Genomic DNA, 24,197 nt, shown 5'->3' with positions numbered 1-24,197 from the left:
AATATATTCACATGCTGCAAAAATTAGTGAAACTTATAATAAAACGGTGCACAGATCTGTCAGTAATCCCAGGGGCTCAGATCTGGTATGGGCTTGGCACACCCAGGGTCCTGAGTTGGATATCATCATTCTTTTTTTCTTGGTGATTTCCTTCTCTCTCTCTCTCTCTCTCTCAGGGTCACAATGGATTTTTTTCTGGCTGGTGCAGCATAAGCATCAGGCTTCCTTGCACCATATGGCTAATAATAATAATAATAATATTGCTACAGCAGATGTCAATATGCACAATGAAGAAGCAAGCCTACAGGAAGCACAATAACCTGTACACGCCCTACATAGAATTACTTAAAGGCCTTTGACTACGTGCCTCATAGCTGGCTAATAGAGACGCTGAAGATTTACAAAGTCAGTCCGACAGTGATAAACTTCCTAGAAACAACCATGGCAAAATGGGGTACCTCCATTATGGTCGAGAACATTACAACTAGATCAATCCCCTACAGGAGAGGTATCTTTCAGGGAGAAATGCCTGAGCCCATTATGGTTCTGTCTAGCACTCAACCTGCTATCCACCATGCTCAACAACAGCAAGTATGAATATAACCTCAAAGAAGGAAGGAAAAACCCGTACACCCTCACCCACCTGATGTGCATGCAGGGCCGCCGCAAGTGGGTAGGCGAAGTAAGCGTCGCTTACGGGCGGTAGTTCAGGAGGGCGCCAAATTTTATTTTTATATATACAAGTCGGATCTCTTTTTAACGAACTTCTTTATAGCGAAATTTTCTATTTAACGATATCTTTTGAATTTCCCTTGGTAAAAAATTACGTTTAAAATAGTTTCCGTAGAACGAAGAAAATTTCCGTGTAACGAACGGATTACGAGAGACTTAACTGGGAACTGGTCTTCAGGCAATTGAGGCAAAAATTAGTTGCTCTTAATTCGTGCTACTAAGCAAGAAATGAAGAAAAAGAAACGGGTAAACGGCATTTTTTATTTTTAAACAGCTGACAAAAATTAACAACGAGAATTGCTCATTTACGTCGACAGAAATGCTCCTTTTCTTTCTTTTTTTTTTTTTTTTTTTTTTTGTTTTGGGGCTGCTGTGCACACCCTGCTAATATAAAGAGAACCTGATACTAACAACTCATACAATTACTGCAAAAAACATCAAATCGTTAAGAAACAACTTGAAACAAACAAACAAACCAACAACAACGAAAAAAAAAAAAAACCCTCACCTCATCAGCCCTTGCATGCCGGCTGGTACACTTCATCAAACATACACACTGAAAACACTTGTATTCCTAAGCTGTCAGATTCACACTCATATACCATTTTCAGTTACACTCTTGCATCTATCCTTTTGCAAACGGAAGAACTAGCAATAACCGAGGTAGCGGGCAGCACGACGACGACTAAACAACAGCATGATAATTTCACATTTTACGCTAAAATCAGAAGCGAATTTGCATCCAATCAAACAATCAGAAGCGCAAAATGAGGTAAATTGCGCATTCTCAGTAATCAGCCAATCACAGAACTTGACCGAACAATCACTCCGAAGAACGGAGTGATTGTTCGGTCGAGATTACATATTCTGTAAATCAGCCAGAATAAGATATGATACTATTTTTAGCAAGGCAATGTACAGCGTTCAGGGGATCTTCAAAAGAATGAAAATGACAATGGTAACTTTTTAAAACTTACTGAAACAATGCTAAATTTGATTCAGTTATGGCAGAACATATTCTCCGTATTCAGAAATCTGAATGGAAAATATCGTTTTTTTATTATTTGGGCGATCAAATACAAAATGAAATTATTGAAATAATTTCTCAAAATATTGAAGATAATTTCACAAAATATTGAATATAAACTAGAAATGACTAGATATTTTGCTATGATTTTACTATAATCGCTGAAGACGAAAATAAAGACATGGAATACAAGGAATCGTTCTAAATCAATAGCCTTAAAAATAACATCTTATGATTTTCTTTGTTCAGTTATAATTTGGTCGTCATCATCAGCCATTTTCGATCCACTGCAGGATGAAGGCCTCTCCAGCAACTTTCCAGTTCCTTCTGTTTTGTGCAATGGCCATCCATTTACTATCCACAAACTCATGAATTTCATCTATCCATCTCCACCGTTGTCTTCCAGGTTTTCTTCTACGGCCTCTTGGGTACCATTCTGTTATTTTCTTAGTCCATCTATCATCATGTCTTCGAGCTATGTCACCTGCCCAAGACCATTTTAGTTCTTTAGTTTTGATAAGAATGTCCTTTACTTGGGTTTACTGCCTAATCCATGTGTTTCTCTTCTTATCTAACAGTCTGATTCCCAATATAATTCGTTCCATTCGTCGCTGTGTAGTTCTCAACTTCTCTTCCATTCTTTTGGTGAGTGCCCAAGTTTCACTTCCATAAGTCATGGTGGGGAGTATACGTTGGTTCATTATATTACGTTTCAGACAAACTGGGATATTACTCTTCAGCATGTGACTATTTCCTGAATGCTATCCATCCAAAATTTATTCTTCTCTTGATATAATTTAGTAGATATTTTAAATAAAATTAATAAAGGTTTACAAATATGAAAGAACATGTAGAAATATTTAAAATGTTTTATGATATTTCTGAATTAAAAAAAATGGTCAGATGATGATTTATTAAATCATTGCAAAGATTTACATATTAAGTTAAGTTACATTGATATAATGAGTCCGATATTGGTGTTTTAGAAGAGCTTATCTGAAGAGCTTAGAGTACTTCAAATTTATATTAAAGACAATATTACTTCATTTCAAGTTTTACAATATTTTTAAAAACGATTTTACAGATACATTTTCTAAATGTAGCAGATGCTTTAAGAATTTTTCTAACTTTGCCAGTTTCAGTTGCCTCAGGTGATGGAGATTTTCAAAATTAAAATTAATCAAAAATTATTTTCAATCGACGATGTCTGCACTACGAATCTCACTAGTTTGGCAATAATTTCAATAGAAAATTATCTTTTGGAACAAATAAACATAAATGAATTAATTAATAAATTCGCACATCTTAAGGCAAGGAAACATTTGTATATTTTTTTAGCATTATAATTTTCCTTTTATTTTATTATTGTGGGTACGATTAACTGTGATTTAGAATTTGTTATTTTTGTTTGTTGTTTCATTATATTACATGTGAGATATGTTGTAATTCATTACTTTTTCAATAAATCAATAATTATGTACGATTTTTTATTTTTTAATCCAAATATTTTGAGGCTGAAAATTTGATTTCGCTTACTGGTGGCCATAGGGTCGCAGCGATCCTGTGTGCATGGATGACAGCATGCTCTACGCGGCAAGCGAGAAGCAACTCCAGCAACTACTCCAGATCACCGAAGAATTCAGCAATGATATCAAGGTGGAATTTGGCCTAGACAAATGCAAAACCCACGGATTGCATCGGGGGAAATTAGTTGGCCAAAACTATCAGCTGCAGACTGGTAAAGAGATCGAAGCCATGACGGAGGGAGAGACCTACAAATATCTGGGGATGATGCAGGCTCACAAGCTACAGCAAAAGGAGATCAAGGCCTATCTGACCAAAAAATACCATCAGAGACTCAGAAGCCTGCTTGAAAGCAAAGCTGGAGGGAACACAGTTAAAGCCATAAACGCCTATGCAGTGCCAGTGCTAATATACACTGAAAGGACAGAATTTATGGGATGCCTGGTTCCTAGGCAACGCGACGCTGTCACCCCTCTCACTAGTGGATGAACCTACCTCTTGACAGGTATATAGGATCACTACAATGACGTAGACGATAATTCGATGTCAGTATGGATAAACGTCCTGAGTTAACAGACTTGAAAGAGGGATAATAGTGTGTGCTCAACACGTGGGTCACTCCATTGCGGAGGTGGTACAGAAATTGCGCTATCCTCGTTCGACAGTATCAAGAATGTATCGGAAATACACCATTTCCAGAATAACATCTCATGTACAGCGCTGTGGGAAAAAAAAACAAACAAACTTATTTTTAGGCCACTCGAATAATTAAATTCATCTGCCGTGCTGTGTGTCTTATGTCTGTTAATTGCATGTATTCTACGGTCGATTTGTCTGTTTTGCTGGCGAAAAACCCCAGTTTCTGGGTGAAAAACCTTGCCATCTACAATTTATTCAAATTATTATTTTAGGGTTGCCTGTAATTAAATACATTAACCCGTATTTTGTGTCTGTAAATTGCGTATGTTCTATGGTTGATTTGCCTGTTTTGCTGGACGAAAAAACCCCAGTTACTGGAGAGGAAAAGCCTTGCTATCTACGCCTGAGACCAACTAACTCAGCCACGGAGTGAAAAAATCCTATTAAAGTTCCTCGCGTCATTGACGGGATTCGAACCCAGGCCTTTTCCACCCGGTATGGGGAGGATGGTGACGATACCACTGTGCTACCCGCGCAGACCACCTTGCCATCTACAGAGAAAGATGGTGAATGAACATGGTCGTCGACGTCTGTCTTGCATTGTTTCAGCGAACCGGAGAGCGACAGTGGCACAAATCACCGCCGCCTTCAACGAGGGAGGTACCAGAAATATCTCTACCAGGAGACGTTTTTAGGTTATGGGAGCTGCCGCCCCACCTGAGTCCCATTGCTAACACCACGACACAGGACTCTACGCCTCAACTGGACGAAAGAACATCAGCACTGGACCTTGGATGATGGGAGACTGGTCTCCTGGTCCAAAGAATCCTGTTTCCAGTTATTTCGAGCAGACAGAAAGGTGCGTATCTGATGGAAACCGCATTAAGCTATGGATCCATCATGTCAATAAGAAACTGTTCAGGCAGATGTACAGTCGGTAATGGTCTGGGGCGTGTTTAAATGGCACATGTTGGTAACTCTGGCGTTTAGGCGCTTCTCTGAACGGTTATGTGGCCATCCTTGCAGGCCATCTGCATCCCTTAATGGTCATTGTGCACACACAGGGCAAAAATTAAAAATCAAATTACTATATTAGGGTTACCCGTAAATGATTACATTAACCCGTATTCGTGTCTGTAAATTGCGTGTGTTCTCTGGTCGATTTGCCTGTTTTGCTGGACGAAAAAACCTCAGTTTCTGAGGCACCCACAGGGCAAGTGACTCTTCCAGTAGGGGCCGACCGGGCTAGCCGGGTGGGTAAAGTGCCTACCTGGCAACCCAAAGGTCGCGGGTTCGAATCCCGCCTCGGGCTTGGATCACAGTACTGCAAAAACCTTGGGAGGTGCATTATGGCTACAGAAGCCGATGCACTAACAAAAACAAACAAAACAAAAAAATCTTCCAGTAGGGCAATGCACCTCCCCACAGAGCCGTGGTGACTAGAACATGGTTCGAAGAGCATTCCGCAGATTTTACCACCATGGAATGGCCTCCCTGTTCGCCAGACAGGAACCCTGTGAAGCATCTTTGGGATGCTGTGGAAAGGTCCTTTCGAACTTTGGATCCTCCACCCAGGAATGCGACGGAATTATGGGCAGCGGTACAGCAAGCGTGGATGGAAATACCTATGGAATGCTTTCATGATCTAGACTCAATTCCTCGCTGTGTGACTACCCTTATCTGGGTGAAAGGTGGGTCTACCCATGTCTAGGTAGGTATCCTATGATTTATGTCCACTATGTATTTCTAGTGGCTTATAAATAGAGTCGTGTATTGGTGCAGTTGTTCCAGAGGGGCCGTGGAACAGCTGTGCCACTGCACCTTGGTGTGATCATCTTTGTAATTACCAAAAATGTTGAGAAACTTTAAGCAAAACTCATTTAAGATTAAAAATAAAAAAATGGGTTGAATAAATTTCTGTATCCTGAACTTAAAAAAAATAATAATAAATAAATAATAATAGATGATTCAGAAAATGGACAGAGAATTCTAATTATTAATTTGTGCTTAGATTTAATTGGTTTTTATATTTGTAGCAAATGGATTCAAAAAATTTAAAAATTCAAACCATCCATGACCTAATATTGCGCCCATAATGCAGGAAATCATTTTGTAAATTAACTAATTTTATCTCAAGATTATAGAATTTGTATTTTATTAATTGGCTTAGCGTATTTATACTTGTGTGCAATTTAAGATAAGTTTCCAGTTTAATTGATGTGCTGTTTTATGTTCATTTTTTTAGAAGTTAAATGGAAATGAAAGCTATTGTTACACTATGTGAGAATTTCTTTTAAGTTGTTTATTCAGGTTTGACCACCTCATTCTGCAATTAACACGGTTGGCTGCGTTTCTAGGTTCTGCTGATCCCCGTCTTCAGTCCTGCAAGATATGGTCTGCTGGCACTAGAACTGGCATATTAAATGTTGATTGACGTGGTAAGTAACGCTTCAGTAAATCTTTTAAAAGGAATTCTCACGTAGTGTCTTTCATTTTCATTTAACTTCAAATGATGGCAAACCACGTATCATTCCCCTTCCAAATAATTAGTTTTTTTTTTCTTTTTCATTTTTTTTTTCTTTTTCATTTTTTTTTTCTTTTTTTGTGTGTGTGTGTGTGTGTGTGTGTGTGTGTGTGTGTGTTCTAGGTGGTCTGATAATGGGATGCGGTATCGAGTCTTCTTCTCACAAGTATGGATTATTTCAGGAAATCTGTGTACAGTATGAGTTAGCATTGGGTGATGGAAGCATTGTCTTTTGTAGTAAGGTGATTAGCTTTATATAAAATTTTATGGATAAAAATTTTAAATTAACTTATTGGAATATACACATATTTGAAGTTAAAAAAAAGTCTGAATCCTTATGGCGAAATCAGAATAATCAGGCTGAACAAGAATACTTATTTAGATGTAATAAAAGTTTCAGTTTTAACTGTTCCCAAAAGGTGTATTGGTATTAAACTATGGTATTGGTAATCTAAACTTCCCAAGAGAGAATTCCCATTTTTGATAAGCGGGTTTCACAGTGTACATGACTGTTTTGATGATAATTTCCATCTCATTCAGAGGAGAGGGATAGAAGTGCCTCATATATTGCATTTATTCTTGTATTGAATCTTGATTTTGAGAATGTTTCGAGTAGCCATGGGGCTGCTTGTTTTGTAGGTGATCCGTAGAACAGGCTTGTTTTCAAATACATAAAGTTTAATTTTTTTATGAAAATCTCAAACACGAAAGGTATTAGAACCTATAATACTTCATACCATGCTGGATTAAAGATTTAGAAGATAAAAAAACATTAGACTTGAATTTCTGTAAACCTTAATTTTCAGGAAATATGTGTGAGAGTAGGTTGTTCCAGAAAACAAACAGAAGTAGAAGAAATAAATGAAGAAGAAAAGTAGCACATTTCCGGACTGGTTTGGAAAAGAGAGAGAGAGAGAGAGAGAGAGAGAGCTATGAAAGCCAATTCAGAAGAACAATACCTATGGAAGTATCTGTGAAATAGTTATGCAGCAAAAACAGAACGTTTATGAGAGAGCGAGAGTGGAGATAATGCATAAGAGATGGATCATTAACCTATCTTCCCTCTTTTGAATGAAGTCTAGAAACCTTAGAGAGTTTATGGGGGGGCACCACCCTAGATGTGGCAACACTATTCCATGGTAGGCGGATTTGAAATTTGTACAGAGTGAGTAGCTGTTTAGAAGAAAAGTAACGCCGAGAGCAAAAGAGGAAACCCCCAGTTTTTTAGATGCAGAGGAAGAAATATTTGTGATGTGCTTATGCCAAGAGAGAGAGATTAGAGGTCAGGGTAACCCTAATAGAAATATGTGGTCTTGTCTAGAAATCTGAGCATCGTCGAAGAATTTTTTTGTTAGATAAGACAGGACTGAGTTTTAGAAGGATTAAATTAACTGAGATATCTTTACCCCTCTGGAGATCAGCATTTAAGGATTTGATAGTGGATATTTGATAAGTTGAAGCTGTTTGTAAGGGCAACATTTCTCAACCTGAAGGTGGAATGCAATGTGCTACCATCAGGTAAACTATGGATAGGATTTCCAGTCAGTGGAAGAAGGTCATTAATATACAAGAAGTAAAGAGTGGGAGAAAGAACTGAATCTTGGGGAACGCCAGCATTAATGGATTAGTTCGAAGATAGAGAACCATCTGCCATCGCTCGCAGTGAGTGGTTAGAGAGAAAACTGGATACCCAATTGCAAAAACAGTTGGCAATCCATAAGATGGAAGCTTATTCAGAAGACCTTTATTCCAAACATGATCATAAGCCATTGAAATGTCAAGAACAACTGCTTGAATTTCACCAAACGTATCCATTGAATTTGTCCATAGATGGGTAATGTAAGCCAGGATATCACTAGTGGATCGAATCTGATGGAATCCATATTGGCAATCATTAATTAGAAGAAAAGTTTCAAGATAGATTAGAAGTTGGCTGTTAATGAATTTCCCCACTATAGAAAGAGCAGAAGTAAATTCAATGGAACAATAATAGTATGGGAGGGATTTGTCACCCTTTTTAGGAACTGGCAGGATATGAGCAAATTTCCGAGCAGAAGGAAAATTACCAATGGAATAAGAAAGTGTAAGGAGGCGACACAGAACAGGAGTAAGCCCAGGAGCACAGGTTTTGACAAGAGGAGAAAACCATCAGGACCTGGCACTTTCTGGACATCAAGATCGTTGAAAGGTTTTTTGACAAAAGACCACATTATTGGAGTTTTTTATAGGAGCATTAGCGACTAAGGTCATATTGCTCTGTATATACCTTCTGTAAATTGTGTGTGTTCTGAGGTCGATTTTCTATTTGCTAGACGAAAAACCTAAGTTTCCTGAAGAAAAAAGCATGCTAGCCTCGCCTGAGACTGACTAACTCAGCCACGCTGTGAAAAGGACCATAAAAATTCCTCTCGTCATCGACGGGACACGAACCCAAGTCTTTTCCACCCAGTGTGGAGAGGACTGTGCAGGGATGCGCCATCCATGTTTGCAATGAGTGCGATGCACACATGCGCCAGGAGATAAAATTCGTTGCAAAGTACTTAAAAAATAATTCGATGTAGTCTTGTTTCATGACATTATTAATCTATAAATTGAAATTGTTGATAATTAATAACTTGAAAAAATTAATAGTGATAATTTTGGGTTGATTTGGAGAGAAATTGTTAAATTTTAGAATATTATTTTCTGATGTTTTTAATTAATGGGGCCCCGTATAAATTTTTGCACACAGGCGCTGCACACTCCTGCCGTGCTTCTGGGATGGTGATTACACCAACTATGCTAGCCACTAGGCTAACAATCCGTGCAAGGACATTAGTAATTATAAAAGCCTCAAAATCTTGATCAACTGTGTCCGTGTGACTGGAAAACGGAAGCCAGCTGGAATTGTGACATTAACATAACCAAGGAAAATTACCTCACTGTTAGGAAAGTTGGACTGGAGAATGTCAAGTTCTATAGAGTTCAAATTGATTAGTGGAGTTGGGAGAACGATAGAGGCAACAGGTGAATTTAACAGAATGAAGTATAGAGATTTTAAGCCAGAGGAGATCAAAAAGAGGAAATTCCAAATTTTTAAGTTTCTAATAGGGAATGTCAGAGCTGATGTATGCACAAGTGCTACCTTTGAAGCGAAAGGAATCTTACAGCGAATAATTAGTACAACTGAACTGAGGAGTTGCTGAATCAACCAATAATTGGAACCCTGTCAGAAATTGCAATTGGGGATTGGCAGACTATAATTGTAAATGGACATCACTGAGATTGGAACTGAGACCACATATATTTGTGAAATGAGAGAGAAAGTGTTTAGGAGGTTTAGATCTTTTCGTATAAGTTTGTTCTTTTGTTTTGACTATTTGTGATGTATTCAGTTGTAAGAAATGGTGGGAAAGACACATTGAAGTAATGACATTTTTGGATTTAGCGCACACACGGCAAGAATATGCCAAACTCCTTGACATAATGTGGCCTCGACAATGTTTCCCGCATATGCACTATTCTCGGTTTTTCTCCAGTCACTATCTGGCAGAGCAGAGGCAACTAGAATATACTCTGGCTGATCTTGCTGCTTCTTAGAGAGTTACCAATAAATTCTTTCCGGTGAAATATCTAGCGGTTCTAGTTGCTATTAGTTCATGTTCCTAATAAAGTGGCCAGAATAGTATAGATCGCTTGCATATACAGTAGTCTATTTTCCCATAAATAATTTATTTTTGGATCTCTCACTGTAGAATTATCCTCTGAGTATGAGTTACTTCAATCAATAGTAAAAATAGTACACAATTCATATGCAAATATTGAAAAATTTCCTGAAAATGGTGCAAAGTATTTATCTTTTCAGTGTTTCTCAATTATGATAAGTTCCAAAAAATGATTTGTTTTGTTTTATTTTATGAACTGTAGGAGGAAAATTCTGATTTGTATTATGCCATTCCTTGGTCTCATGGAACTCTGGGTCTGTTGTGCAGCGTTGTATTGGCAATTCGTCCAGCCAAGGAGTACGTGAAACTTAGATACTTGCCTGTCTATTCCTTTGAAGAGATGGTAGAGCTATTTAGAACTGAAACTATGAAGCCTAATGCAAGTGATTTTGTGGAAGGGATCTTGTTTAGTTCAACTACTGGAGTAGTAATGACTGCTGACTTCACAGATGATATTAAGAAAGAAAAGGTGGTATCAGCATTTATTAATATATATACACATATCAGTGTTTATTAATATATATATACAAGTATCAGTGTTTATCAACATGTGTACATAAGTAGACCTCACCTGGCGTACCACTGGGTAAGATTTAAAATATTGCCATGCACATGGATATATATATATATATATATATATATATATATTTTTTTTTTTTTTTGAAGAATACTAAACTTATAAAATCATCTAGATAATGTGCATGGTTAGAACGGTGTTATCGTCACCCTCTTTCCCACACTAGATGAAAAAGGCTTGGGTTCGAATCCCATAGGTGATGTGAGGGACTTTGTTTTTCACTCATTGGGTGAGTTAGTTGGTTTCAGATGTAGATAGCAAGGTTTTATCTTCCTGGAAACTTGGGTTTTTCGTCCAGCAAACACATATGCTTGGGCAGATGAATTTATATTTCTGGTGGCCCTATTGTGACATTTATTTATTTTCATCTAGATCAAGTATATGCAATCACTGGCCTGCGGGCCAATTCAGGCTCACCGACACTTTCAATATTAAGTATTGAAAAAAAAAAAAAAAAAAAACTACTGAAACAAAAAAGTAAATATATTATTATATAGCAAAGTAATTAGTATGCTAGAAATGGTATAATGTTTTCTGTACGAAAAAATACATCACTCTGATAATTTGGTTTAATCTACATGGGTGAAATGACTAGTGACTCCTGCAAAGAAATCAGTCCACCTACGCACGTCGCATCGGTTAGTTGATTCTACATACGGTGTTGGTTAATATCACTGGAGTGTGGGAAAGGTATCCTCTTTTAAAAACTAACATTGTTACACTAGTTTCGTCATATTTTTGAACTGAAAAAATTTATAACCCATACTGCAAAAATGAGTGAAGTGAAGGAAAGCACGGTTGACTCAGAACATCGAGAATTTAAAGATAAATGGAGTTCACTATATTTTTGTATTGAGTCTCGTGTAAAAATTGTGTTTAATATGCAGAGACAACAGAGGTTGTGAACAAATGTAATATTCAAAGAAATGATCCAAAAAAAAAAACCATGCAAGTCAATATGATAAATTTACAGAGAAAATTAGAGAATCTAAATTAGAATCTTTAAAAAAATCTTTACAAGAGGAACAATTTTGTTTAGGAAAACAATTAATGAAAATAAATCCCCTCTTAAAGACAGCTTGAAAATTGCACATATATTGGCTTCTAGTGTAAATCGTGTTCTGACGGTGATATCATCAAAGAATACCTTGCTGAAGAAATATGTCCCGAAAAAATTGATTTATTCAATAATATTTCATTGTCAAGGAATACAATGGCAAGACGAACAGAACTTATTGACGAATATATTCAATCTACACTCATAAACAACATTGAAAAGTTTGAGATTTTTTTTTTTTTTTCTCAGTAGCTGTGGATGAAAGTACAAATATTGTTGACACCACCTCATAACTTTTAATTATTGTCAGACAGAGGCAGATTGGGTCAAAAATTCTTACTAGGGAAAACAAAGTATGTACCGGAGGTCAGAATGTAATATTGAAAATCACACTGGCCACCGGTCCACCGGGTTTCCCTGGTAAGGTCAGTCCAGCTATTGTCAGAAGAACTGATACAGATTTTAATATTACTGAAGATTTGTCTGTAGTATGTGCTAGGCTATATAGTAGCCCTGATGCAAACTTCTTATTGCCGCCCCTATCCTCCCATGGCCATTTTTCTTATATATATATATATATATATATATATATATATATGTGTGTGTGTGTGTATGTATTTTTTTTTTTTTTTTTGGAATTTAAAAAAAATACAATTTTTTATTTTATTTTTTAAACACAAAATAACATATCATGATACATGAAGTAAATATGTTAAAAATAAAATAAAAAAACGAAAATCCATTTATTTTGCTTTGGCTGCAGACAATGAAATAAAACTACATATATATAAACTTAAAATAAAAATGCTTATAATAAAATAATAACAAAACATTATATAAATGTTTTGTTATTGTTTCCTATATTGTTATTGTCAAAACACAGTATGAATTTGCTTCACTTGCACCTAGTGTTTCTTGCTGAATTGGAATATCAACATCTTGGACAGGTGATAATTCACGTGTTTCAGTTTCTTCATCAATAGTAGTAAAGCTAGAAGAAATCAAAGTCAATAGACCTGGCTGTGGCTAGATGTCCAGAAACCTGGTAATCGAAATTGTGCTTCTTTTATTTGGTTGCTTTTTTTTTTTTTTTCCTGTATTCATAACCAGAGGGTCGTTTCCTTCCGTCAGACAATTGAGAAATATTGAAAAAAATAAAAATAAAAAATAAAGTTTTAATTTTAATTCATTATTTGCTAATATAAAATACAACAAAACACATTCTTCGATACATTGAACTTTTAGTGTTTAGAGAACATTAGTCTTTACCGTCTCTGCCGCCCCTTAGTCATTGCTCCCATGGTGCAGCGCACCACCGGGTTTGCACGGCTCTGAGTATGTTCATGAAAAGGTGTGACAGCAGGATGTAATATTCTTTTAAGTGTCGACTAGAAGAAGTTATTGAATGTGACTACTGACGGTGCAAAAAAATATTGAGTGGAACAGGTATCGAATTGATTGGTAAAAAGAATCATAAGATGGAAGAAACAGAATCAGAGAAACCAACTGCGTTACACATAAACTGCATTATACATAAACAAGCATTAATGTCAGAGGTGCTAAATTGCGATGAAATTATGAATGTTGTGGTATCAATTGTTAATTTTTTAAGATCGAGTGCTTTAAACCACTGACAATGTAGTTAGTTAGTTATTTTGGTTTTTAGGAGCATTAGCAACTAAGGCCATAATGCTCCGGGATATGCGGTGGTCATTTCCTGACCTTTCCGCATCCTCCGTATTTGGTGGTGACGGGCTCGAACCCCGGTCTAACTGACAATATGAAGACTTTCCAAATTTATTATTTCAGAGTGTAAAGACATTCTTTATCACTCCAGAGTAAGATGGTTAAGCAGAGGAAAAGTGTTTGGCTGATTTTTAAAATTGCGTAACGAAGTAGAACTTTTTTATGAGTGAGAAAAACGGCAGTCCCAGAATTTAATGATTTGAACTGGATATGGAAACTGTCCTTTTCAGGCTGACATAATGGAACACTTCGATGAACTTTAATATTAAGTTACACGGAAGAATAAAAGTTGCAATATATTTTTCAACGTCAAAGCATTTGAAGCAAAATTAGTACTTTTTCCACTCAAATTGAACAGTGTAATTTTGTTCAAGTCCTGCCAAGGATGCACCAGTCCCCCAACAACATAAGCCTCAGGCTTCCTTGCACCATATGGCTAATAATAATAATAAAACAAATTTCGTCACCAGCTTACAGCTAGAAGCAATTTTACGAATATCTGTAACTAACTTATCACCAAAGTTTGAAATGTTATGTGAAAAAGTGCAAGCTCAAGGTTCCCATTAATGTTTCCTTTATTTGAATGTTACAATAAGTATGTTATAATCAAATTTCTAACCGCCTTTATACAGTATTATGTTAATGTTATGTTCACTTGATTATATTATTCACATAAGCTTCTTTTTTAGAAGCCATATTCACATGGCTTCTTTTTTTTTTTATGTACAATTATACTAGTATAAAGTTGATGCTTATAAATATATATTTGGACTGCGATAAAAAAAAAGGTAGAAGGTCGTTCAGCCCGCACCCAAAAAACATTGAGCAGATCTAGATGTAATTGGTAAACAATACGAGTGTATTGTTTGAGGGCTTGATGTGCACTGTTCTTTTCCTTGTTCTTCCCTACCTTTCTCATCCATTCCCCACCATCGGAGGGAAAGGAAAGAACTAGGGACACCCGGGGGGGCTACGTGGATAAGCTTCCTCGGCCGGACATCATATAGGCTGCTCAGGTCGTGGGAGCTTTTATTAGAGAGGAATTGGAGGAAAAGGGCAGTGACCAGTGAGATTATTTACCCTAGGGCTTGGAATGAACCAATGCGCGTAAATATCGGTAATGTCATGCATGTACTTAAAAATAAGTTATTTTATTAACGTGCATTGCTACTTGTAAAAATTTCCATGTTAATCCCTGCTTAGGTGGGGCTGCTTGCTCTATACGGTCCTGAGAAGAACAGTGGCAGAATTAATCGGTCTCACGTGAGAGTTTTGGTTCTTGTTCTCTGGGAATTTTGTCACATCAATTACACAATTCATAGTGCACCCGTTTCCACGGTACTTCAGTTAATGGCGTTTTATCGTGTATTATTTCCAAACAAGTGTATGTTCACTTCCCGATTTGCATTCATACGTTGGCTGAAATCCCGGAATAACACCAGACAGATCCCACTCCTTCTGCCTGAGATTGTATAACCCCAGCCCTGATTGAAGAGGTTTTAACAATTCCTCCGCTCTCAATCGGGATTCGAATTCAGACCTTGCCAGACGAGTTCATGTAAATGACCATCATGGTTATAGAGTGCGGATGATGTTTTCCCCGCCCCCTTCTATAAACCAATTTTCTTTTATCTTGAGCAATATAAACCACTCTGAGAAATATACGTAAGATATCTAAGGGGCCTTTAATGTAGTGGTCTATAACTCTTCCCCCTTTTCCTTTATCAGTCATCTAATCCTTGATTAGACTGGGGTTCGAGCCCGTCACCACCAAATACGGAGGATGCAGAAAGGTCAGGGAATGACCACCGCATATTCCCGGAGCAATATGGCCTTAGTTGCTTATACTCCTAAAAACCATCATCTAATCCTAAGTACATTTAGTTAAATTTCCTATACAGAACTAAAGAAATTGATTCATTTAAAATCCCACAATAAAGAGTACATACTACAAATTTATGCAAATCAACGACGGGAGCACGGACAAAAGTGGTTTAGTTTATGTTATACATGTATGTTTTTAATTACAGATATCAGCTTCCTGATATATCCTCCGTGACAGTATAGTAGGTTTGCTACTTGTCGCTCTTTTGGAGAAATTTGGATTCAAATCCTGTCAGACACTATAATTCTTGAGGGCCTCAGCTGCTTCAGCTGAGGATAGGGCCAGCCCCGATATTTGCGGAACCACGTTCAAGAATTACTTGCGGGACCCTGGGATACTGTGCAAAACTTATACGGGGTATTTTTGTAATAGTGATTTTTTTAATTTTTTCAAATTTTATGCTGTTCAAATTTTCCAATTTTACAGATCTTGGAGTGACAATAATGTGGGTAACCAGATATTAAGAGGTGGTAGCTCATTGATAGAAATGCAGAAAAGACGTGGATAATATTATTATTTAGACCATTTGAGCGCGGGCTCTGTTCAACAGAACCAGTTGAACATGCTAGTGGCCGGCGCTGGCTGAGACCGATCTCGGCGAAGGGAGTAGGGTTTCCACCCACCCATAGTAAGTTATTCTTAGTTTTCATCCTGTGCAACATTAACATTTACCTGTGAACATATACTGAAGCATGATTAAAGATTTTGTGAAGAACAAGCATGCCGTGACTTGGCACACTGTGAACAAGCCCTCGTGAGTAGCACAGTTGGTAGAATTGCCGTCCTCTCCACACCGGGTAGAAAAGACTTGAGTTAGAGTCCCGTCAATGATGTGAGGAATTTTTATGGGTGTTTTTCACGTGGCCAAGTTAATCGGTCTCAAGCGAGGGTTGCATGAGTTTTCTCCCTGAAACTGTAGTTTTTCTTCCAGCAAACAGAAAATTGAGTGCAGAACACATGCAGTTTACAGACAGTGTGGCATAGTGTTTATGGTAATGTGCCACTTGTTGTCTCCCATAACTGTGCCATCTGTACTCTTTTTTATACACATGCGTGCCACACACAAAAATGTGTGTGGCACGTATGTGTATAATATTGTTGGGCTCTGTTTCTCTGGCATCTTGGCCACAGGGCCCCTAATGGAACTCTACATTACAAATATAGTGGCATAGTATTTAGGTTTAGGTGCCACCAGCGTCTGGCGCAGATGTGTCTCACATCTGCGCCATATGTGCTCTGCGATGGAATGCAGAACTACTGCACAGCCTGAAAAAGTAATGTCTGGTTTACAGTATTGTGCTTTGTTCTGTTGTGTCTCTGGCTGCTTGGCTGCAGGGCCCCTAGTGGGACCCTACATTGCCCGCCACAACCAGTGGGAGATGAGCCAGGCTAACCATTATACTCTGGCTGGCCTCTGCCAGGGTCGCCTAAGATTCCTGACAGGCCATAAAAATAATAAAAAAGAAAAGAGAAGAAAAAAAAATTGAGGCTATAAAAAAATAAATTTTTTTTTTGAAGAGAGTATATGGGGGAGAAAGAAGAAGAGGTCAGAATGTGGGGAACAGTAGTTGGAGTGGACCAATAAGGAAGGCAGTCCACTCTAAGTTAGGCGAAGGTAGGGGATGGAGAAGGGAGTTGAAAGTCACAGGAACAGGTGCTCCTGTGTGAGTGCTTTGCTCTCGAATATCCTGCACTCTGGGGAGTGCTAGCATGAATCTTACCCTTGTCAGGTTAGCAGGGCAACTTGCCTTTGAAATCGTGCACCCAAGGTGCTTGCACTATCCTACCCCAGTCGGGGTTTGCAGGGGTGGCACATTATTCTGTTCTGCCCTGAGTTCTGCAAATCTTGCTCACGTTACAAACAGTATACACGGAGTAATATGGCCTTAGTTGCTGATTTCCTAAAACCATACCACAACAAGAACTCCAAACAAAGTAGGTGATGTGCAAAAAAAAACAAACATCCAATCGTCCATACTTAAAAAAAAAAAAAAAAAAATCAACTTGTCTGGTGTGGTTGGTGATCACTCATTGAGAATCATATCATGATTAAAATTATTTTCAATGCTTGTAATTTAATTTAAGTATATTTCAGTTAATCTTTTAATTAGTATAATCATTAGTGGTTTATTTAAATACATATTCATTTTATTTTTTGCACTTTATTACCAGTAATTCACTAATGACATTTTCAGATCAACAAAATTAACAACTTCTACAAGCCTTGGTTTTACAAGCATGTGGAGAGCCATTTAAAAAAAGGAGCGAGCTATGAATATATCCCCCTTCGGGACTACTATCATCGACATTCGCGCAGCATATTTTGGGAACTTGAGGTATATATGTTTTTTTTTTTTTTTTTTACTCTCTAATTTTTTGACATTTGGCAACAGTATACTGACAAATTACATAGATTTTTTTTTCGCACCCTCCACTTTCCTCCCACCCATAGCATAACATGTCACTTTTACTATCCTTTTTATTATATAATTTGTGAATTGTCCCCAAGTAGAATTCACAAACACAAGCTCCCTATATTAAGCAGTGAACGGTTAGGTTCTGTTGATGTCCTGAAACTTAAATATGTAAAGTGAGCAACTATGAGTATCGGATGTACGTTTATATTCTTCGAAATCACCTCTGGTAGCTAGCTCAGAAGCATAATCCCAGTTTTATTATTGGCCATATGGTGCAAGGAAACCTCAGGCTTGTGCTGCACCAGCCAAAAAAAAAAAATTCCCGAGTTACCCTGAGAGACAGAGAGAGAGAAGTAGAAAGGAATTACCAAGAAAGAGAAGAATGATGATATCCAGCTCGGGGGGCCCTGGGTGTGCCAAGCCCATACTCACCAGATGTGAGCCCCTTTATTATGGACATAATGGACAATATATTGTTCATTCCCTTTTAGTTCGTGTAAAGTAAAAGTTGACTTAAATAAATTGTTTATACCTGGGGACAGTGGCGTAACTATGCCAGTGCAGCCAATGCGGTGTATTGGGGGCCATGATCAAAAGGGGCCCACTGCCCTCCTGCCCGAAACAAAAAAATTTAATTGAGTAAAAATTGTTTATGATAAAATTTACTATGTCTATGGACACTAATTTTTTTTTCACAATATTTTTTTTAAAAGCTGCTGCCTCCAGGGTAATTTTTAAGGATTTTTTTTAGTTTTTACCAAAATTATCAGGGGGAGCCACATGAAACTGTGCTTTGGGGCACACTTTTTATAGTTAGAACACTGCCTGGGGATGAACGTAAGGTTAGAGGAATTTATAAAATAGAGTATAAGAACAGCACATGGTTAGAAGTTACTCAAATACATGTACTTCTGTATCTTTTCACTTGATCACTCAGCTTTTGCAGTTGGGGTTGTGCCAATTTTACAGTAACTCCAGAAAAGTGTTTCTAATTATTATTATTTTTTTTTTTTTATTATTTTTTTTTTCGCACTAAATACGCAAACAAAAATTGTTGGCGTTCAAATTTTAATTTTTACCGTTTTTCAGTTGACAGACTGACTAGTTGTACTGCAAACTTATTCTACATCCTTTTCACAAAGTTAAAGACTGCATAATGAGTATGGTTGTCATCAGGAGGAGTTACACTCATTAAAAGAGTTTAATGAGTGTAATTTCTCAACATATATACAAATCTGATTAGAGTTCTAAGGCTATTTACCCAAAAAAAAACCAACATATTCTCCTCTCCCACAGTGATATGAGAGTGTCAACATTACTGTCACTTCCGAAAACATCGCAGTAAGTCTTCAACTACAAGCCCTAAGTCCCATAGTCGCATTCTTTTAGATGGATGGAGTGTCGTCAAATCTTCTTCCTTTCCAGCTCCTCATAAGCTCTCAATAGTGAGCGTTTGGTTATTATTTAGTAATCTTGAAACAAATTTTGTTGACACTCGATGCATGCTGAGGTTTTTTATCAAAATTTCCTGGCATGAGTTTAAGGCGATTCCTAATCCATCAATGTATTTCAAGCAGTGATGAAATGCTTTGGCACGCATTTTATCACTGCTGGAAGGTCAGGTGTAAGGTCAACTTGACATTCTATCCAACCTGAACGTTGGACAGAATTTTGGCCATTTCGAAAACAATCTTAGACTAATAAACGGCAACCTTACTTAAACAAGCATCACCAAATGTAGCTCTTAACATATGGGAAAATTTACGCACCATTTTTTTTTTTCATTCTTTACACAAAACTTGATGCAAGCAAATTGTCGCTTTTGTGCTCATTATGGTTGCTTCACAGGCCTAAGACACTTGTAAAACTTCAACATGCGGTTTGGTGGAGCAGGTAGTGCACACGAATCTAACGTGGTTACCCCTCCCTTATTTTTACTTATTATGTTGGCCCTCTATCTACCTCTTCTTTTTTAATCAATAAAGTCTTTTTTGTATTCAGACCTCGTACAGGTCCTTTCACTGATACAAAGCTTTGATTAGATTTAAAACAGACAGATCTCATAATAAAGGGGTTTTTCCTAATCAGGGTTGGTCCTAAAGTTTGGGAGCTCATGTGCAAGAAATAATTTTGAGGAAAGGATAGCAAAGACTACTTGTCTGAACTGAGGGAGGGGGGCTTTCCTTTGTTGGGATTTTCGGCCCCTTTCAGTCCAATTTATCAATAGTAATTATGCTTCTATTTCCAGTGTGACAGTTCAAGTCAATTAAGGAGTGTTAACTCATTAAAGAATGATTCTCTTGTTTGCAGTAAAGATAGCTAGTTTCTGTATAGAGGCAAACCTCCTAAATCCGGAAACCTTGGAACCTGATCCTTGCCAGATTTTTGAATTTTCCTGATTATATTATAATTATAACAAAAATGCTAAGGATACTCCAACTTATTGTACATTATTTAATCTCATTATATAGTAGTTTATCCTACATCTCTCAATGTAAAATAAATGAGTATTTCCTTCTAATATAAAGAAATTAAGATTTTCCCTTCTTGAATATACCAGTTGGAGAATTAATGTGAAAAGTTTTACGTACTCGCTTCACAGAGGTCCCAATGCCAATTTTATTTAAAAATATAATGACTTTTTCCACAATAGATCAGGGGTGCCATAAGTGGGTAGGTGAAGTAAGCATTGCTTACAAGCGGCAGTTCAGGAGGGCACCAAAAATATTTTGACATATACAAGTCGGACCTCTGTTTAACAAACTTCTTTATAGAGAAATTTGATTTACAATTTTTTTTTAAAAATTTCAAATTTCCCTGGGTAATTACATTTATAATAGTTTCAGTAGAACGAAGAAAATTTCCATATAATGAACAGATTATGAGAGACTTTACTGGGAACGCATTGTTCGCATCTGTCGAGTCAATTAGTGCTGCTGCTGCTAAGCACGAATTAAGAGCCAAAGGGATTACCATCCTGCAACTTAGTGTTACTCTTAAAACCTATCTAACAGATAGGTTTTAAGTGTTACTCTTAAAACCTATCTGTTTGAAATAAATACAGTACATGAAATTGCAGACATATTAATTTGCTTATCTGGATCTGTGTTTCATATTTATATTTTGCAGTTATAAAATCTTATTTCCTTCAAGTTCTCTTGTGCTCAGGCAGGTTCGGGGCTTCACCGATGCCGTGCTTCTCTATCTTGTGCTATACTTTTAATTCCTGCATAATTACCTCTTATTGTCCAATCCAATTCTTCTTCTCCCAACAGTTCTCTTACCACACATCTACCACTCAATCAAAGGTCCTCAGCATGCTTTCTCTTCTCAATACATGTCCTATAAAGTTATTTTGTCTCCTTAATTCTTTACAAACGTTCTCCCTTCTACGAGGGATTTCCGAAAAGTAAGGTAACACATATTTTTTTTCTTAATAATGGTGAAAGAGAATGAGATGAAACACGGTGGACAGACAGACCCGTTAATAACGTTCAAAAAGACTGCCAGTGCAGTGTTGCAGTACTGCCGCCTCACAGTAGATTCCAGTTGCAAAATGGCGGCTACCATGCGAGTTTGGTCCAAAACAGGTGTTTGTGAAGTTATTCACTTTTTGCAAGCAAATGTGTCTTCGCCAAGTGACATTCACCGTGAACTGGTTGTATATGGTGAAAAGGTGATGTTGACATTGAAGTCCGACATCAGGCGGACAGACCTTCATCGAGCAAGACAGAATAAAACATTTCACGCATTAAGGGCATCATTCTTGAAAACAGGCAAGTGAAACTGCCTGAAATTGCACAAATAGTGAACATGAGTAAGTCACGATGTCCTTGGCTTTTGAAAGGTGTGCTGCCACTTTGTGCCCCAACAATTGTCAGAGGAGGACAAAGCAAAACGCATGGGAATATGTCTGGAGAACCTGTTGCAATACAGCGACAGAGAGGATTTTCTCGTTCACATAGTCACAGCAGACGAAACATGGGCTCATCACTTTACCCCGGAGAGCAAATAAGACTCCATGACCTGGAACCATCCACAATCTCCTGTGCACAAAAGATTCAAAAATATTACCAGTGTCCGAAAATTCATGGCCACAATGTTCTGGGATCGCCAAGGCACACTGTTGGTGGATTTCTTGCTGAAGGGAAGAACAATCAATGCACAGCTTTACTCTGCAATGTTGGAAAAACTGAAAGGCAACATTCAACGCAAACGACCAGGACTCCTGACAAGCGCCGTGATTTTGTTGCACGACAATGCAACTCTACACACTGCCCACACCATTCATGAGTGGTTGTGCCGTAATCATTGGGAAACTCTGTCACCCCCTCCCCCACAGCCAAGACTTAGCATCTTCAGTCTTCCATTTGTTTGGCCCTCTGAAAAAACAGCTTTCAGCAAAGCATTTCACCACGGATGAGGAAGTTCATCATGCTGTGTGATGTTGGTTACTGTGTGTGGGCACAGACTTCTTCAGTACTTGTATTGATAAACTGATCCATCGTTGGGACAATTGCACCAATAAAACTGGAGACTTTGTGGAGAAGTAGTGCATGTTCACTTATTTCTTGGTGTGTAATTTCAATTTCGTATTATTAAACATCGAGAGAAAAAATGTGTTACCTTACTTTTCAAAAACCCCTTGTACTTTCTGCAAAATCTCATTCTCACTCTGTCCACCCATTTCACCCTTTCCATTCTCTTCCACACCCACATCTCGAAAGCTTCTAGGCGTTTAATCTCCTCTTTCCCAGTGCCCAGGTCTTGGAGCCATCAAGTACAACAGTCCATATTTGTTTTCATCATTTACTTTCTTAATTCCTCTTGAAATTTCTTCTCAATAGTTCTTTTCTATTACTAAATGCTTCTTTCCTATTGCAATTCTGGTTTTTATTTCTTCCAGGATTTTCCCAATTTCTTTCATTATGCTTCCCAATTATGTGTATCTGTCGACCTGTTCCAATATAGATGTGTGGAAGTTTGCGTTTAGCCAGCGGGTAGTTGATTGGTGGAACAGACGTACATCTTTTGTTGTGGAAGTTGATAGCCTAAATAAATTTAAGGCTGAGATGGAGAGGTATTTGGAACGAATGGAGAGGTGAAATGGTAGGTTTTTTGGCTGATGCTGCATAAGCTTGCTTTCTTGCATCGTATGCCTATGCTAATATTATTCCATCTAATATTGTATTGATTCTTCTTCTTCCTGGCCACTTTGACATTAACATTACCTTGTTTTTATTGCTGTTAATCTTCATATTTTACTCCTTTATTGTGCAAGTCGAGATCTCCAAGGAGCTCTGTAATTCTTCATTATTAGCAATCAATATCTAGTCATCTGCAAATCTTATTGTCTTGATCTTCCCCCCCCCCTCCTACTTTTACACCTCCTTTCTGTGAACTCTTTCAGCAGTGCTTCTGCGTATAAATCAAATAGTACAGAAAATAATGGGAAATCACAGAATATTTTCAAGAAAAGAGAACAGAGGAAGCATTCCAAAAAATTCGCGATCCAGCTAATAATATGGGTACTATCATTGGCATTGCTGCTTTGTTTTCAGAAGTAAGCACTGTAAGGAAAAGAATGTAAAGACGTCATTTCAGTTATGAACGTAGAGGAAACTATTCAGGAACGGCAACAAAATTTCAAAATTAATTTTTTCTTTCAAATTATGGACAACAATTTTCTTGTTAACTGAAAAGTTTACAGATATGAAAGAATATGTAGAAATATTTAAAATATTTTATAATATTTCTGAATTAAAAAAATAAAGGTAATAAACGATTTTTTAAATCTTTGCAAAGATTTACATAATACATTAAGTGACAGTGATCATAACAAGTCTGATATTGATGGTTTAGCATTATTTGAAGAACTTAGTACTTCAAATTTATACAAATTTGTATTAAAGACAATATTACTCCATTTGAAGTGTTACAATATATTTTTAAAAACAATTTTACAGATATTTTTTAAATGTAGCAGTTGCATTCAAAATTTATGCAAATGAAGGGAACAAAGGGGTGCTCTCACCAAGAAAGGCTTAAGTTCTGCAGATTGCAGCTTCTGGAGAGTAGACTCCTGCGAGGTGGTCTGATTGAGGTGTATAAGGCCTTGAATGGTTTGAGCAGGCTCAATGTTCATGGGATTCTTCCTCTTGCTCAGAAGATTAGATTACGCACTTGTGAGAGCATAAATTCAAATTGAGGAAAGACAGTTGTAGAACAGATGTTTGGAATTTTGCATTTAGCCAGTGAGTGGTTGAATGTGGAACAAACTTGTGTTGTTATTATTATTATTAGCTATATGGTGCAAGGAAGCCTGAGGCTTACGCTGCACAGCCAAAATAAATTCATACCAGAGA

The 24,197-nt window shown here is 37.3% G+C and overlaps 1 protein-coding gene across 1 annotated transcript in view; it reads left to right on the top strand.

Annotated features, from left to right (window-relative positions):
• The first annotated feature begins 1,616 nt into the window (after nt 1–1,616).
• LOC150088097 (delta(24)-sterol reductase-like) overlaps nt 1,617–24,197 on the top strand; it is a 50,212-nt gene continuing 27,631 nt past the window's right edge. Inside the window, exons 1-4 of the mRNA XM_090370017.1 lie at nt 1,617–1,690; nt 6,570–6,688; nt 10,353–10,619; nt 17,611–17,751. Coding sequence (XP_090226143.1) covers nt 6,581–6,688; nt 10,353–10,619; nt 17,611–17,751 — 516 coding nt within the window. The 5' untranslated portion in view covers nt 1,617–1,690; nt 6,570–6,580. The remainder of the gene's footprint in view (nt 1,691–6,569; nt 6,689–10,352; nt 10,620–17,610; nt 17,752–24,197) is intronic.

Source organism: Mastigoproctus giganteus, chromosome 3, assembly GCF_048544385.1.
Source record: "Mastigoproctus giganteus isolate SK-2022 chromosome 3, ASM4854438v1, whole genome shotgun sequence".
In the NCBI taxonomy this organism is placed as follows: Eukaryota; Metazoa; Arthropoda; class Arachnida; order Uropygi; family Thelyphonidae; genus Mastigoproctus; species Mastigoproctus giganteus.
This window is presented reverse-complemented; position numbering and strand designations above follow the sequence as displayed.